This window comes from Antechinus flavipes, chromosome 6 (assembly GCF_016432865.1).
Source record: "Antechinus flavipes isolate AdamAnt ecotype Samford, QLD, Australia chromosome 6, AdamAnt_v2, whole genome shotgun sequence".
Taxonomy (NCBI): Eukaryota; Metazoa; Chordata; class Mammalia; order Dasyuromorphia; family Dasyuridae; genus Antechinus; species Antechinus flavipes.
In genome coordinates, this window is record NC_067403.1 from 72,189,165 (window position 1) to 72,206,005 (window position 16,841).

Here is a 16,841-nt window from a genome sequence, read left to right on the forward strand (position 1 = left end):
AGCAACTGCTTTGAGCAATTCCAGAGATGAGGTTTTGGCTATGTGTTGGAGGAAGGGAGAGGAAGTTGCTCTCTCTTGTCAAAAGAGCATCTGTTTTGCCATCTTCCCTCTCTAACTGAGCTAGACCCTCCCAGCATTGAAGGCATTCTCTGGTCATAAATTGGGATAATCACTAAGGCAGGACTATCATCTTAATAAGAATCAACTTCTTAAAATTGTAGGGAGCTAAACTGAAATAAACAATGGTGTAAAAGTTGGGAAAGGGTTATCCAGAGGGAGAATAGTATTCCATTTTCCAATTCTAAGAGGCTAATTAGTTGTAATTAAGAGACAAATAGACCCTACTTGCTACCATTTGTCACACTGTCCCTGGACACCAAAGTCTATGAGCCTTCTGTGAGGAAATCCCTGTAAACCTTGTTGAAAAACTGTTCTTTTTGCTTAGATGTGGTTTTTTGATTTCTTTACAAAGCAGATTCTAACACTGCAGGACTGAGCAAAGAAGCAATTCAATGCTAACTGAGCACAGATAAAAGCATTGGGGGGATAGGGGGTGAAGTTGAGGGAGTTGGTAAGTTGGTTGCTAAGGTAACTTCTTCCTGAAGGAAATAATCACTGGGTGACTGCAAAGTTTACTGAAAGGAGGAGAGAGAAACGGGATAAAAGAGCTGTACCATAATTTCTTTTTCCTCTTTTTTTTTTTATTTTTCTGACCTGAACCAGGAAAGATCAAGGAATAAGGATTGAAGGGAAATCTTCCTTGAGATTAACAAAGTAGTTTTCATTAAGAAGAAATAACTGTGTAGTAAGAATTAAACATCAGTATGAAGTGACTGTACTATCACCAAATCTGGCGATAGTAAGTGGTGATAGTAAATGGTCATGACTCCTATCACCCAAACTGCAGGCAATTTTTTAAAAAGACAAATCAATGATCAAAGACTTTTCAACACCTGGATGCATTGTAGATGAGAGAAAGTAAAACATCTGGGAATAGAAAAGCAAATTGAGATTTAATTAAGGAGGGAACAGAGAAAAGTTAACTAAAAAAGCAAAAGTTTCTTTCATTTTGTACCTAGATTTTTTTTTGTCTTGCATTATATTGTATTTATCCTTTACTGTATTTATAATAATAAACTAGATAACACTATTTTGATGTAAAATTATGGAAAATGTAAGAAGCTAAATTGAAAGCCTTAATTTTTCTCTTTGAATAATTCATACTTAGGATTAGTCTAGGGGTGGTAGCAAGAAGAATATCTATGAAATAAAACCTACAACATTACCCATTAACAAATGGTAGCTGTCACAGAGACAATCGGACTTCATGAGGCTGGCCTTCCATTTTTCAAACTGATTATGTGAGGGCAAGTAGCATATCCCTCAGAACATAAGAAGTCTGACTTGAGCTGTGTCTTAAAGCCCTGGTAGGGTTTCGAAAGACTGAAGGTAGGGGGAAGAGCGAGTGCATTTGAGGCAAATGACTGATATCAAGAAAAAGGGGAGAAAACTCATGAAATGTCTGAAGGCCAGGAAACAAGCTAACATGACCGCAGTTGAAATTGGATGCCAGGGAATATTGGGAAATGAGGTTGAATAGAAGTGTGAGATTGGATTATAGACAGCCTAAAAACAGACAAACAACAATAACAAACAGGAAGAAGAGTTTGGACTTGATCTGTAAGATTTGGGACAAGGAAATGATAATTTTGAAAGTTTCAGGAAGAACTAATATGACCTTAGTATTATACAAGATTGAGTGAAATATTTCCCATTCCAAGTAAGGTATGAAAAGATGACTAGCAGAGCAGTTGGAGGAAGAGTAAATATGGATTTGAGTTACTCCTTGTAGTAAAAAAGAAATAGAATTTAATTAACTGACCATAGGAGATAAATGACTCAAAAATGACTCTGAAGTTTTGCATTTGGGTGAATAGGAAAATTAATTAATAGGAAAAATAAGCAAAGGCTGCCTGGGGTTGACAGGGAGAGAAATCTGGATCAAATTTTTTATTTTATTTTGCATTTTAAATTAAATTATTCTCATCTAAAATAAACCACTATTTTCGTTTCTTCTAAGACTATTTTTTCTTATTTAACAAACTTGTTATCAGATGGCGATCTCAGGAGGGCACTAGCACCCCTCTTCTCCTAAAAGAAAGTTTTTGTGATTTTTCTCTTCTCTGTCTCTGTCTTCCTCCCTCCCTCTCACTAGTTGTTGCCCACTCTCTTCCTCCGTCTCATTGTGTGTGTTTCTTTCTGTGTATCTTCTCTCTCTCTCTCTCGCTCTGTTTCTCTCTCTCTGTGTATTTCTGTGTCTTTATCTCTGTATGCCTGACTGTCCATATCTATTTCTGTCTCTATTTTTCTCTTTGTCTATATCTCTCTGTGTGTCTCTACTTCTGTCTCTCTCTTCTATTTTCTCTTTCTCTCCTCAAATTATCTGATGCTTACATAGCTGAATAAATACTGCATTCTCCCAAGAGTAAATAAACAACTTGCGGCCAAGGACTATTTTTCTTTTGTCTTTCCTCCATGAAAGTAGGTGGCACAATGATTAGAGCACTGGGAGTAAGGAAAACCTAAGGTCAAATATGAGTTTAGATAGTTATTAATTTTGTGATCTTGGGTCAGTCACCTAACCTATCTGCCTCGGTTTGTTCAACTGACATAGGGGAATAAAAAAGGCACCTGCCTCCTTGGGTTGTAATGAGGATCATATGGGTTATTTGCAAAGTGCTTAGAACACTTGTTAAATGCTTCCTTTCCCGTGGCTTGTGTGCTATATTGTAGGTGGGAGGCACAGAGGGGCAGTGGAAAGAATAGATAGATTTAAAACCTGGGGGAAATGTGGGAGCCTCATTTAATTTCTCTTCATCTCAATTTTTAACTATAAAAATGAGGGGGCTCATTTTATATTCATTATATGTACATGGAGATCCCTTTTATATCTAAACTATAATCCAAAATACTGATTCAATAGAATTATATTATGTTTCTATATGGAAGACATACAAATTATCTTAAAGAAAAAGTCAAAATAAGATTTCACGGATTATGTGGGGAGAAGACTTAATCTATCATCACTCAGCCATAAATTGGCACTTCAATAGATGTTTGTATTTTGGACCCCTCTGTGAGGCAGAGCAGCGCCTATTCTTACAACTGGGAAATGTGCAGCTCACAGAGAGATTAAATGACCCGTCCAGGATCACACAGCCAGGGTGTAGTAACATTCAAACCTCAGGTCTTCCTGATTCAGAGATCAGCCGTGGGGATAAAGATCGATTGTCTGGAGCAAGTGCTACCTTGGATTATTACTGGCCAGAACACAGTACTGGCAAAATCCCTAGTGGACCTAAAAGCATTCATGATGTTCCTAAGCAAACACATCTAACTTAATATCAAAGAGAGGACGGGGGGCTGAAAAAAATCTGGCCTGGCTTTGTAACAAACAGACAAAACAGCCAGAGCCTGAGTTCTGTGTACACATATTTCTACTCCTTTACTCTGGGAGTCTGGGATAGGTAACAAAGACTCCATTCATCTGAGGTGTATATACCTCCAACCTCACGCTATATTTTAATTACTTCTGCCTCTGTATGCCTCAGCTTAGTGCCTTCTTCTTTGTATTTCCCACTGCAACTAGTCCGGTGCCTTCACACATAGCTGGGGCTTAGAAAATCTTTGTTCAGTGAGTGAATGAATGTAGTAGGATATATGTTGGATGACAATGATACACACTCCACGGAGAAGACTTTCTGAGAATGTCATGAGTCCCTATATTTAGCATATATCAAAGCAGATTCATAGGATCAGATCTAGAAGTCAAATGCAGCTGGTCAGTGAATAGAGGGCTAGACCTGGAGGCAGGAGATCTGAATTCAAATCCAGCCTCAGATCTTGACTGGTTCTGTGAACCAAGTCATTTAATTCTGCTTGCCTCAGTGTCCTCGACGGCAAAATGGGGATAATAATGGTACCTACCTCCCAGAGCTGTTGTATCAAATGAGATAGCATTTGTCAAGTGCATGGCACAGTGCCTGAAACATAGTATGTGCTTAATAAATGCTTGTTTCCTTCCATCCTCCCTGGAGCTAGAAAAGACTTTAAAGGATCTCAAATGCAGGCTCTTTATTTTATAGAGGAAGAAAATGACTGATGTTAAGTGCCTTGCTTCAGGGACACACAGCCAGAAAATCTAAAATAGGATTTGAACCCAGCCCTTCCAATGCCCTATGCATTATATCATGTCTCTAAATGGCTCTTCTCACACATAAAGTTTTAGCTACCTAATCAGGGAATGACTATTGCAGAAGCGATGTGGCCACAATGAAAGAGAAGCTCCAGCTGAAGATGGAAGTGGACATTTTTGAGAATTGTCCAGTTGGCAGAAGCAGGGTCAGAGTGTGGAAATGGAGAGAGTTTTCCCAGTATCTCCCTGAGGTCTGCACAGGTCTCTTGGAAGAAGGCTCCTTCAGGAGAACTGATTCATAGAAAGCCAGAGCGCTTCATTCCCCTGCCAGAGAGTTAACATTGTTTAGTGTGACATGACCACAATCTTGTGGTTTTCTCTTTTTCTCCTCCAAAAGCAAAAGCAAAGAAACACCAAGATACTGGTACAGCCATATGCAGTTTGATGCTATTTTAAACTGATTCTAGAAGTCCACGCGCTCTAGAAGAAGAATTACAAATGAGAGATTTATGTACCACTGAAAGGTTTCCGCATGGAACAAAGACAGTCAAAAAAGTCCACCGACTATGAGTAAATCTACAGCTGCATTTTAAATTTAGTTAAATAGTTAAATTTTCCATTCAAACAAAAAAAAATCAAATTTCCCAGCACAAGTTGGAGGAGGTCTGTCTAGGCAGCATCTGGTCTGATTTTAGTGGACCACAAACTCAATGACTCAACAATGTGACATGGCCGGGGAAAAAAAGAAAAAGAAAAAAAAAAAACTAATGTGATATTTGACTCCTCCATCACGTGAAATAGTGTCCAGGATGAGAAAGGTCATAGTGCCAGGGCAGTGCTCTGCCCTGAAGGGTCACACTGCATCTGTGATCAACTGAAGACCCAGGACCTTAGGAAGGAAAATGTTAAGCAAGAGAGCATCTAGAAAATGGTTACCAAGATGGTAACAAACAATCAACTGAGGTTATGCTATATCAGTATCCTTCAGGAATACTAGCAGCAGTTAGTCTGAAAAAAGGGGAAAAAAATTAAAATGGTGGATACTATTGCTGCCTTAAGCTATCTGAAGGTGTCTCCTGTGGAACAATAGTAGATTTGTTCTTTTGGTTCTAGAGAGTGAAAGGAGAACAATGGATATAGAGACTAATATAGGCAAGCCATCAGATTTGAGCTGTGCTAAAAGAGATTGGAATGCCTCAGGAGATACCCCCTCCTGCAACAAGCAGAGCTAAATAGCCAATTGTTGCATATTCTTGTATGGGTATGAATTAGATTAGAAAGTTTCTTAGTCGCTTCCCAATTCTGAGATTCTCTGACCACCATTTTGCCTGATCCTCATTTGTTTTGGGGGTTGGGTTATGTTGTTATTCTTGTTTTACCAGACCTGTGATTTCTTTAGTCCCTGGAACAACCCAAAGAAACTCCCTTCATCAATGATCCTAAAGAGTTGCTTGGGGCATTAGGAGCTTTGTGACATGCCCAGGCTGGTATGGATTTGACCTCCTGGCTGTGTCTATCCAAGGGCAATGCTTTATGCCACAGTTCTCTCACCATTTGCTTTGAAAGCACCATGTTAAAGTTATGTGGCCAAATGTTTACCCCAAAGAAAAAGGCCATCTTCCCAAATTAAGAAGATCTGAGTCTTCATTTTGTCAAAAACACACAACCTAGAAGATTTAAATCTTTTTCTTTGTGCCATTTTCCAGATTTAAAATAGCTAAAATCATTTGTTTCTTTCATTTTGGAAAACTGGGAACTAAAAAGCCATTCCAGCCTGACAGTCAAGGTGCCAAGATTCTGTCAACTGAAAAGATACAATTTGGAGAGTGAGAATAAAATTTTATGTCTTGAAAAGCATAGTTTACAAAAAGAGAAATGATAGAAGATTTTCCAAACATGGTTTTAAATTGACCTCTGCTGACACACCCAATAATTAGGAAGAATTTCTCCACATCTTTTGAACTTTAAAAGATCTTGAGCCTTATAATAGACCTTATAGTACCTGACATTCTACTAAAGCCCGTCGCAGCCCCTCTTGTTGCCTTCCGTGTTGCTGCACAAGGAAGAACATGGGGATCTTGAAGCGTGTCTATCTCCCATTGATGCTTACTATCACCCCAGCCACACTCTCCCATGCATCCTCTCATCAGATATCATTTGGTTCTCTTTCTCCTTCAAACAGAAGAGAGCAGCACTGAACATCCTATTCTGTAAGTGCCACGGAAATACCCGGGGCTTAGAAAGGAGAGTTTCCATTGCTATAATTCATTGGTGAAAAAAAGAATTAAGCTTATGCTCACAACAGCATTTTCCAAACTAATTTGGCCCCAGAAAGCACTAAGATTTAAGCACAGAAATGGAAATCAAACCTATTGATACGGTTTCAAGTATGATGTAGTTATGGAACATTCTGGACCAAAAAAAAAAAAAAAGATAGATTGGGGAAATTTTCAAGCAAAATAAAGAAAATGAAGCCCATTTTCATAGCAAAGTTGGCTGTAGCTACCAGACGTAATTTCCTACTTAATATTTTACAGTACGGGAGAAAATACCAGTAGCATTGAAAGATTCCTTCAGAGCCTTCATTCACATGAGCACCACGAACTAGTAAAGAAAACATTGTTTTACAAGAAAGAGCAATGGCTTATGGGTAAGCACAAAACCATGGTTGTAGCCTGCTTTAAATCCAGCCAGCCACTCATCTCCCGGAAGAGTTTCTCCCTGCTCTCGCCCCTGCTCTGGTGCTCCTAAGGTAGATTTCAAAGTCAAATATGTGAGGAGACAGTGCTGAATTGGGAACACACATCAGATTCTGTCTTAAAGGCTCAGTCCTTATTTCGAGCCACTAGGTCACATTTTCATGAACCTAGAGAAGTGGTGGGGAGGGTTGCAGTATGGCTATTTCTAGCCTGTCTCAGGTCAGCGAAGAGCAGCTAGGTCTGGAGAATCATTAGTTCTAACAAGCACTACTTTTCTTCCAGGGATACAGGAGAAAAAGAACTTAATTTGGGTCCAGTTGGGGAAAAAGGCAACTAATGGTGGTTCGGGGAAGAGATTTTATTTGTCTAGTCATTGGGACTAAGAAGTCTAAAAATGTGGGAGTTTGGGATCAATTTGGAACAGCTTTCCACGCTGCCATTTTAACCTTATGTGCTGTCCTTAGGTGACATTTTTTATTTTGAGTTTCAGTTTAAAACCGAGGAACAAGGTCACAGCTTACTGCGAGAGAGCCTCCTTCTCTGTCCCCTCAAGTTGGGTGCGCTCCTCCCCTCACCCCCTTTAAAGGAACAAGTAGGTGTCCGCATGTTTGAATTTGTCACTGTTTTCCAATGTGCACAGACAGTGATCTGACTGGCACAGCCACTCACAGACTTCTGCAAGCAAACAGCTGCACCCTATAGTGGCAGCAGGTGCACTGGGGGAGCCCAGCTGAAAATTCGGCTGGAGAACAATAGGGCCGTTATGAGGCCAAAGGATGGGGCCCCGCAGAAGGAACAACCAGTCTACTACTTCTGATGGCAGGAAGAGCTGAAGACTCGGGCAGCGGGCCAGGGAAATTTAGCCTCCTGGTCTGGGAAACAGGCATTCACAGAAACTGCCAGGTACCACTCACTGTATTCCACACCTCAATCAGAGCCCTATCGGGAGGCAAAAGCACTACCAACTATGTGGCTGGACGCAAATCCCTCCAGAAAAAACACACTCCTTTCCTTTTAAAGGAGCACCACTTCCCCTGAGGAGCACCGCCACATTCACCAAGTTTCCATTTACATCCAAATATGCGCAAAAAAAAAAAAAAAATTACAGATGCATCTCACTCCCCCAGTGACTTTATAACATGTTGCTAGGTAACAGTGCATACAAGTCAGGTTCCTGGACCTCTAGTAAGTCACCATAAAATAACTGCATGGGTCTTTTGCATAAATACTGTGTATTTGTATCTGTTTTCTGATGCCAATAGATCAGTGGGCAAAGACATATCAGTCTGCCGAACTGTAAACAGCTCCCAGTCTGCTGCTAATTGAAAAACATTCGCTTGCGATACAGAGCTTTGGGTAGCAGACCTTCCCCTTCCCTTTCCCTTCCCTCCCTTTCTTCTGATTTTAAGGAGGTTTTTTTTTCCCCCTTCTGTTTCTCTACACTGAAGTCTACACTCTGAGCAGCCATAACAAGCCCTCTTATCTGCTCCTGGCCCCAGCCGAGGTCTGGAGCCACTTATGGCATGACGTCGTGTACCTCTTTGAGAAAAACACATCTGAATTTAGTATGAGCATCACCATGCATTGGTTTTTCATTTCTAGGGATTAGTCTCCCAAATATAAATCTGCCCTTCCAGGAGTTACCCACCCTTACTTTTCCTTACTCCTTATCCTATGGTCCCAGGCCCCATGGAGTCTTCTAAGAAAAGCAAATTTTGCTATTTCCCTAAGCTTGAATCCATAAACAGAAAGTTTCACTGGAATCAGAGGTTTAGAATTGAGGTCAAGGAGTCCAGCTTCCTCTTTTTTATACTGATTTAAATGATTAGCAGGTTTCTGAAGGGGATTTGGATCCAGATCTTCAAATCCAATGCCAGCGGTGTCCAAGGCAAACAGAAACAGTAGAAATATGGATTTAGAAACCCATAAATTAACATTATCTACGTTTTACTGCATTTTAATTAATTTTGTTAAACATTTTCCAATTATATTTTAATCTGGTTTGGGTCGTGAGTTTGACACCTCTGTGATCCACCAATAGTTCTTTCCCCTGGGAATAGACTAAGGGAGTACAAAGAAGAACAGCCCTTCCCATGTACTATCAAGTGAAGCTGTTGAAATGGAAACTGGGTTTTTTTGTGGGATGAATAGAGACTCTAACGAAGGACATAAAAGAAAGAGATAGAAAAAGAGTATAAAATAATGGCTGAAAAGCTGGGTTCAAGTCCTTCCTCTGACACATGTCCGTAAGTACTTAACCTTTCAGTGTCCCAGACAACTAAGACTGAATTTTATCGCAAAATGGTGATCCTCATCAGTGGAGGGAACTTCCATACCAGGAGTTACAAACACTGATGAAGTCACAGGTCCAGGTACCACACCCTCTATCCTTCCTCCCTAGCAAAGGAAAAAAAAAACCTCCTCTTTTCAAATCTGGATGAATTAAAATAATGCATAGCCTTTTAAACAGAACTGCAAATCTTTTTAACTCCAGAGAAAATATTAAGATATTGACTCCAAACAAATAAAATTAAGTGTGTTTTTAACTCCTATGGCATCATTAACCTCAAAGGTGGGATGATCCTCAACTCTACTTGGCTTTTGATATATAGCCCTAACTCCTATTCTCTTCCCCCGTTTCCTGCCTTCAGTTAAAGAAGTTAACTTGTACTCCATTTCTCACCTTCTTATTCCTTCCAGGATAATCTCAGCACTCTCCTGAGGACCAAAGATGCAGGGCCGTGAGGACATGAAGCCATTTCACAAGACCTGACTGAAGTCTCAGTGAGCAAAGGGATGAGCAGGTGAAAGTGAACCTCCAATTCACCTGGCAGTGACATTTAGTAAAATGCAACTCACATCCCATTTAAAGGAAGGCGGTGACCAATTATTCTCCATTTAAAAGGGTATTGTCAATCTCCAAAGAGTTGAAATGGCATTTGGAAATCATCTTGGGGACTGCCATCTTCATTGAAAGACAGAACCAATTCTCAATCGACCTTTCCCCACCTTCCACATTGCCTTTAAAATTTAAAATCCTACTTAAAAAAAAAAAAACACCTTTATAAGCTGCCATACAACCCCACCAAGTGTCCCATTGAACCAATAATGTAGTCAGCAAAAACACTGCCCTCTCCCCATCTTGGTACCACTGCTTAACCTCTGAATAATCACAAAACAAGCTGAAGGAGAAAAAAGGATGGTGACAAAGAGAAAAAGAAACCCTCGTATAATTTGCTACGGGCTAGGGGAGTCAACAAAAAAAGAGTAATGTGCTTTCAGAATTTCTTTGGAAACCTTTCTGGTGTACCCCTAGTAGAAAAAAAAATCTACACTACCTAATGCTAATCTGTGTTTCTTTGTCCTAAGATGGCTTTAAAATGGAGATAGTAAAGAACAGATGAAATCAGATACATTCCACCCAGGCATTTTATAGAACCCAAAGTAGGGAGAAGGTAAATGGGAAACTCAAGGTCACAATGAGCATTTGGCAAGGGACCAAGGCAAAGATTTGGCTCCCAGTGTCATTATGATCACCTTAAACACACACACACACACACACACACACACACACACACACACACACCTCAAAAACAGATAAAGAACATGCATAAAGGAAAGAAAAAGGAAAAAGAAAAACCAAAAATGCTTTCATCATGCTTCTGTCCAAATAACTGAGCACACAGAGGGGAAGAGATGGCTGTGTCTTAGAGGAACAAGAAAGGAGGCGGGAAGAGAGACAGAGGACGAGCACCCTGCCCGATTACCTGACAGCTTCATGAGAAAGTCCGATGCCATCTTCACGGAGATGTCTTGGCTGAACAACGCCGACGCGGTATTGGCTACGTAGTCTGAGGTGTCTTTCAATTTTGTGTTGTTCAGGGGTCTCTCGGAGACATTCAGGGTAAAAGAAGGGGACAGCCCATTATCTTCCTTGGGTTCTTCTTTGACCAACAAAGGTGGAATACCAGCACTGCTCTGGCTAGTCCTTTCTGGAGTTCTAGACAGGACCGGAGTCCCCACTAACTCCGTGCCTGCTCCTTCTCTCTGCTGTCCCAGACAGGCACTCTCGCTGAGCTGCGGGGACCCCTTCACATCTGTTTCAGGGATCTCCTCCTTCACCTTGGCTTCTGTCCTCAGGAAGTGCTGATGGCATCGCATGTGGAGCTTCAGGCTAAAGTGACGGGAGGAGGTAAAAGGACATAGCTGGCACTGGAAGGTCTCGCCTCGATCCTGGTGTTGATGAACCTGAGGAATGGGTGGGTAGGGTGAGGGGTTCAGGGGGCAGGAAGGGGAGGAACACCCATGACACATTTATAAACTAGGTCTTATCATACATTTCTAAAACATCTATAGATTGTTTTTCTACGATGCAAACAGTAGGATAAAAACCTGAAGCATGTCATAGATGTGATCTTCAAAAGAAGGGCAATAATCCCTGAAAGCAAAGTGACCCCCTCAAAGTTAGGGACCCCATTCATACAGTCAGGAGGATAGGTTCTTAAGAAACAATTCATTACATGACGCATTATGTTGTTCAGTCACGTCCAACTCTTCTCCTTTGGAACTTGCTATTTCCTTCTTTAGCTCATTTTATAGATGAGGAAACTGAGGCAATCATATAGACTTGCCCAGAATCATATAGCTAGTAAGTGTTTCAGATTGGTCCTCCTTACTTTAGGCCCTGCGTTCTACTCACTGAGCCACCCAGCTGCGCCAGAAGCATGATGGAATAATGGGAAAGATTCTGGATTTGAAATCCAGTGACCTGGATTCATAGGATTATGTTAGAGATGAAAGCTCTATTCAACCTGCTCAATTTTCATATGAGGAAACTGAGACCCATGGGGGTTAAGAGTCTCATTCAAGGTCATATAGGTGAGAAACATCAGAAGTGAGATTTGAATCCAGGTTTTCACCTAATTAAGGAACACAAAGCATATATACTGCAGCATTCTGGTTTAAATACCAGTCTGCCACTGTGTGGCCTTGAGCAAGTAACTCCTCTGTAAGCTGAGGAAGTTAATTTAAATCACTTCTAAGGTTCTTTGCAGTTTTAAATCTAAGTTTCCACCATTTTTTGGCTGGATCTACCCAGCTTTTTAAGCAACTAATCCCCAGTTGGTAATCTTAGAGCAATAAATAATCATAAACCCAACAAACTATCCAATTTACATAATAATTAACTAGGGTCAGCATAGGTACCTCGTCAATTAATTTCCCTGACAACAATAATACTCTGCATTTATGGAACACCTTTCACCCAGAGACTTATGTGCACTTTGCAAATAGAGTCTCATCAATTTTCAAAACACTGCTCATAGTTAACAGCATTGGACCAAGAGTTAAGAGAGCTGGGCTCTAGCCTCAGTTCTTCCCTTAGCTAATCATGGTACCAAAGACAAGCCACTTTATGTATCTGGGACTCAGTTTCCCCTTTTGTAAAATCAAGGAATTTAAAAACTTTGTTACATGGGAAGGATCATTGTAGCTGAAGGAAAAAGAATCAAAATAAATGTGATGCAGAAGAAGGCAAGTTTCAAATAAACTAAAATAAAATCAGAGAGCTAGATTAGATGTTGAATGATCTTAAGGAAGTCTACAAGGAAGAAACAAATCATTTAGCCTCACATGTACGTTTCCTCACATGTACAAGGAGGGGGTGGAGTAGATGGCCTTTAAGTCTTAAATCTTTGAATCTATGATCTATTCCAACTTTCAAGGAGGTAGAAGTGAAAAAACAACACAGTACAGAGGACAGAGAGGGCAGCCTGTGAGTTAGAAACATCTGGGTTCAAGGACTGACTGACACGACCACGGTCAAATCATTTGGTGTCTCAGGCAGCTCTGGGTGAACACAAGTCACCCATTAGATGTCACTCTGCAGCTCCTATAGAGAAATTTTTCATACTCTGATTTCTCCAGTTGAAGGAAGAAAGGAAGAGGAAAAAGGGAGAGGGGATAGAAAAGAGAAGGAAGGGATGAAGAGAAGAAGGAAGGGAAGGAAGGAAGAAAGTAAAGAAGGGTGAAAGGAAGAAAAGAAGAGAAGGGAAGGAAGGAAGTGAAAGAAGAGAAAGGAGGGAGGAAAGGAAGAAAAGAAGGAAGGAAGGAAGAAAAAGGAAGGGAGGGAGGAAGAGAAGAAAGGAAGAGGGAAGGAAGGAAGGAAGACAAAAAGGAGGATGGAAGGAAGGAAAAGGAGGAAGGAAGGAAGGGAGGGAGGAAGGGAGGAAGGAAGGAAGGAAGTTGACAGGAAAGGAAGGAGAGGGGGAAGAAAAGAGGGAGGGAAAGAGGAAGGAAAAGGAGAAAGAAGGAGGGAAGGGAAGGAGAGAAAGAGGAAAGGAAGGTGGGAGAGAAGAAAGGAGGAAAGAAAGGTGGGGAGAAAGGCCAAAAAAAAAAAAAAAAGGGAAGAATTGTGGGAAACAATATCATTGCAGTATTCCCATTTCATCAAAGGAGAAATTCAGACACAAATTCTGAATTTACACCAAAATCACACTCACAAAAATCCATGTAGAAGGAAACTAAGAAGTCGGGATTTCTGACTCAGAGTCTGTCTCTGGCCATTTATTTTAAATCTCTCACAGAGGCAGACTTTTCCAAATGGAGTATAACTAAGCCTCCGACTCCAAAGTGCGGCATATGAATAGACTGCAGACTGCTGCCTCTGATTCTAATCCTCCATGCATACTACCTGCAGAGGTTCCAGGGAACTTTCCCCCCCTCCTGTCGAGGACAAATTTAGTGCTTGAGAAAGTGAGGAAATAATTGCATTGGCCTGAGCCAGGCTTAATGCTGGCAGGTGCTATGTAAGCTTGTAAGCTCCCCCATTCATCTTTGCCAATGTACTTCAGTCTTGACCTGTAACACCCTTGCTATTTCAGTACTGGCCCTCCCTTGAGCAGAAACTGCCAATCGTGGAGATTTGGGCCAAATTGTTTGGGTAGTTGTGTGATCTGGACAAACAAGCAACAGATTGGAATGGAAAAAGAAAACACCAAAAAAAGAAAAGAAAAAACCCAACCTCTTTTTTTTTTTTTTTTTCCAATTTCTAAGCAAAAGGGATTTGAACTTGGGTCTGCAAAGGTTAAAGGCTCATTCTTTAACCCCCTCTGCTACCTGGCCCCTCTGCAGTGAGTTTCCTTCCAAGAGAGCAAGTTTTACTACAGCTGTTTACACATTCTGAATGCAGTCCAAAAGCATTATTCAGCAGCCAAAACATACTTTTAAATAATGTTAAATGACCAACAAAAGCAAAGGAATTAAAAGTTAATGGTGAGATCCTGTCGCTACAGCACCCCACTGTGGCTTTTGGAAAAAAATAGCAGAGGACGCCCAAGTTCCCCAAAACAGGAGTTTAATAACAGAAATAGCCCGGTGAATTGTCCCCACCAGTAGGAGCAACGTTCTGCTAATTAAATGACAGACTTTTTCAACCCCCCCTGCCTTTTCTTTGTGGGAGGGGCGGCGGCATCTGCCGGAGGATGTTACTAGCATTCGCTTTTATTTTATGACAATGAGTTCTAAATCCCCATAATTTCCATTTGGTGTCTGACAACGTCTTGAGAATCCAATTCAATTTCCTCCACCCCGTCCTTGCCGGAGCATCCTCCTCGGAGGCCCCAGGGTCCCGCCTCCCAGAGGCGTCTGACAAAGGCTGCTGGAATCATGTCCTGAACCGAAGTGGTTAAAGGTCAGGCTGCAGAAAGCTTGCAGTCCCCGGGGGAGTGCCCAGTGGGGCAGATTCCATTTCAGCGGTGTCCGGAGGAGAGAAAAGGAGAAGTGAGCCGAGCCAACAACAGAGCCCTGAAATCAGCTTCCAGTCGAGGGGGAAACAATATAGAGCTGCTGCGTGTTTAGAAGTCTGGACCGAAAATAGCCAGAGGACACGCATTTTCTAAAAATGGGCTCTTGAGTTTCATAAGTATCTGCTGGGTTCTGTTCTGCCTCTAGTTAGGTTGGAGAAATAAAGGATTGGGTGACTTTTTATGACTTCAGTGAACTGTGGGTAAAAATCTGCCCTCTCCACGGAGAGGTGGTGGACTACAGTAGTGGACTAAGGCGTACCGCGTGTCACGCTCGGCCGTCCCTCTGCTCAGAGCGAGAGGAAGCGGCATTGATGTAAAAAACGGTATCGATAAAGCACTCGTTTGATTGTTTGACAAAAGGAATGGCTTCTTAAAAAATAGGAAGTGCTCTGACCTTGGGAGCTGACTGCTTCTCACCTGTTAAGTCTCCCATTTCCTCTGGAAATGACTTTGAATTACCTTGGGCATCCTGAACTGTAGACATTTTTGAATTTCTTTCCTCCAGCCCTCCTCTGCAGAAGGCAAGTTCTCGGGGGATCTTTGGAGTTCCCTCACCTGGCCTAGAATCGTCACCCAATAGGTAGGTGCTGGCCGAACAAAACTTTTTTCCCAAAGTGGGGAGAGGAGGTGGGGTAAGGTCAGGGATCTCATGTTGTGTTTGGCCTTTGACTTAAAGGAATATCTCACTGCTTCTGAAGCTCCCTGGGCCTGTCGCTGCAAAGCAGAGGCTGCCTGAAACCTTTTCTTCCTTCTGACTCAATCTGTGCGGCCTCTTTTCCTTTCTTCAGAGTGCTGGTCATTTTTCTGAACAGCAAATACCACACATCAAAAGGGGTTAGGAACAAGAGGGACCTCTGCAATCAATGAGTCCACCTCCCGGCCAAGACAGGGCTTCATAGCTTTCGGCTGCTATGTCCAGAGACTCATACTGTGGGAAAGTTGAAAGGAACCTCAGAGACCATCTAATACAAGTGCCTCGTTTTACCGGCGAGGAAAACTGACACACAGAGAGGTTAAGTGACTGTGACTTAGCTTGGCCATAAAAGCCGTCTGTCTTCAGGTATCTGAAGAGCTGTACGGTGGAAAGGGGACCGGCCGTGTTCTGGACTCTGGGATGATGAACTTGTAACAATTACATCAAGAACAAAACCAATGTCTGATTAGTGTTTTAGAATTTACAAAATGCTTTTCACACCTTACCTTCATTAATCTGCACCAGAACTCTGGGAGGTAGGTATTCTCCTCATTTTATAGATTCCCAGGGAACAGAGACGCAGTACTTACCCAGGGTCACACAGCTAGTTTGGTGACAGAGCTAAATCTAGAACCCAGCATTTCTAAGTCTAGAACTTAGAACTTCTAAAAACTGCTTTTCCCATTGTACCAATGTCTCACTTCCTTTCTGTTTCCTCAACTGCAAAGTGAGGATTGAAAATGGCTCATCCCTCTCGGAGGGGTGTTGTAAGGATCACATGAGATAATCTGAGCATGCTATCTTTCAGATTTTAGCTTGATATAAATTAATGTGTGTATGAACATATAAACATGTGTATATGTATGTATACACATACATTCACAGTTACCTGTATATATGTATGGTGTGAATCTGTGTGTATATATATTTGGATGTATATAGTATATATGTGGGTAGATATACATGTGTATATGCATTTATGAATGTGTATATGCATGTAATGTATATGTACACACACATATACACATGCATGTGCATGTGCACCGTGAAGATATGCACACATATACGCACACTGTGCACACGTGGGTGTGTATGTGCATACGCACATATGATATGCAGGTGTGTACACACATGCATTGTTCATATGCATGTATATACACATGTATATGGATTGTATAGTGCATGTATGTGTTTCCATGTTGCAACCCATGCATGCACACACAGGACATGTATGTGGATTGTGATCATGATTTGTGCATGTGTGTATACACATGTGATGTGTGTTTGTGTGTGTGTGCACACACATGTGCATATGCATGCATGTAAATGTGTGTATGTGGATGTGTATTGCATAATGTATATGTGTGCATACATATTTATGATGTATATATGTGTGCGTGCATGTGTGCATAGAATGAATGAGTGTGCATATGTGTGTACACATATAT

At 41.4% G+C, this 16,841-nt stretch overlaps 1 protein-coding gene across 4 annotated transcripts in view; it reads right to left on the reverse strand.

Moving 5' to 3' along the window:
* The window catches only part of ZNF827 (zinc finger protein 827), a 256,534-nt gene that overhangs the window by 171,903 nt on the left and 67,790 nt on the right, over positions 1–16,841 (reverse strand). For all 4 annotated transcript variants that reach the window (XM_051965062.1, XM_051965066.1, XM_051965064.1 and 1 more), the window contains one exon: positions 10,662–11,142. In XM_051965062.1, coding sequence (XP_051821022.1) covers positions 10,662–11,142 — 481 coding nt within the window. The remainder of the gene's footprint in view (positions 1–10,661; positions 11,143–16,841) is intronic.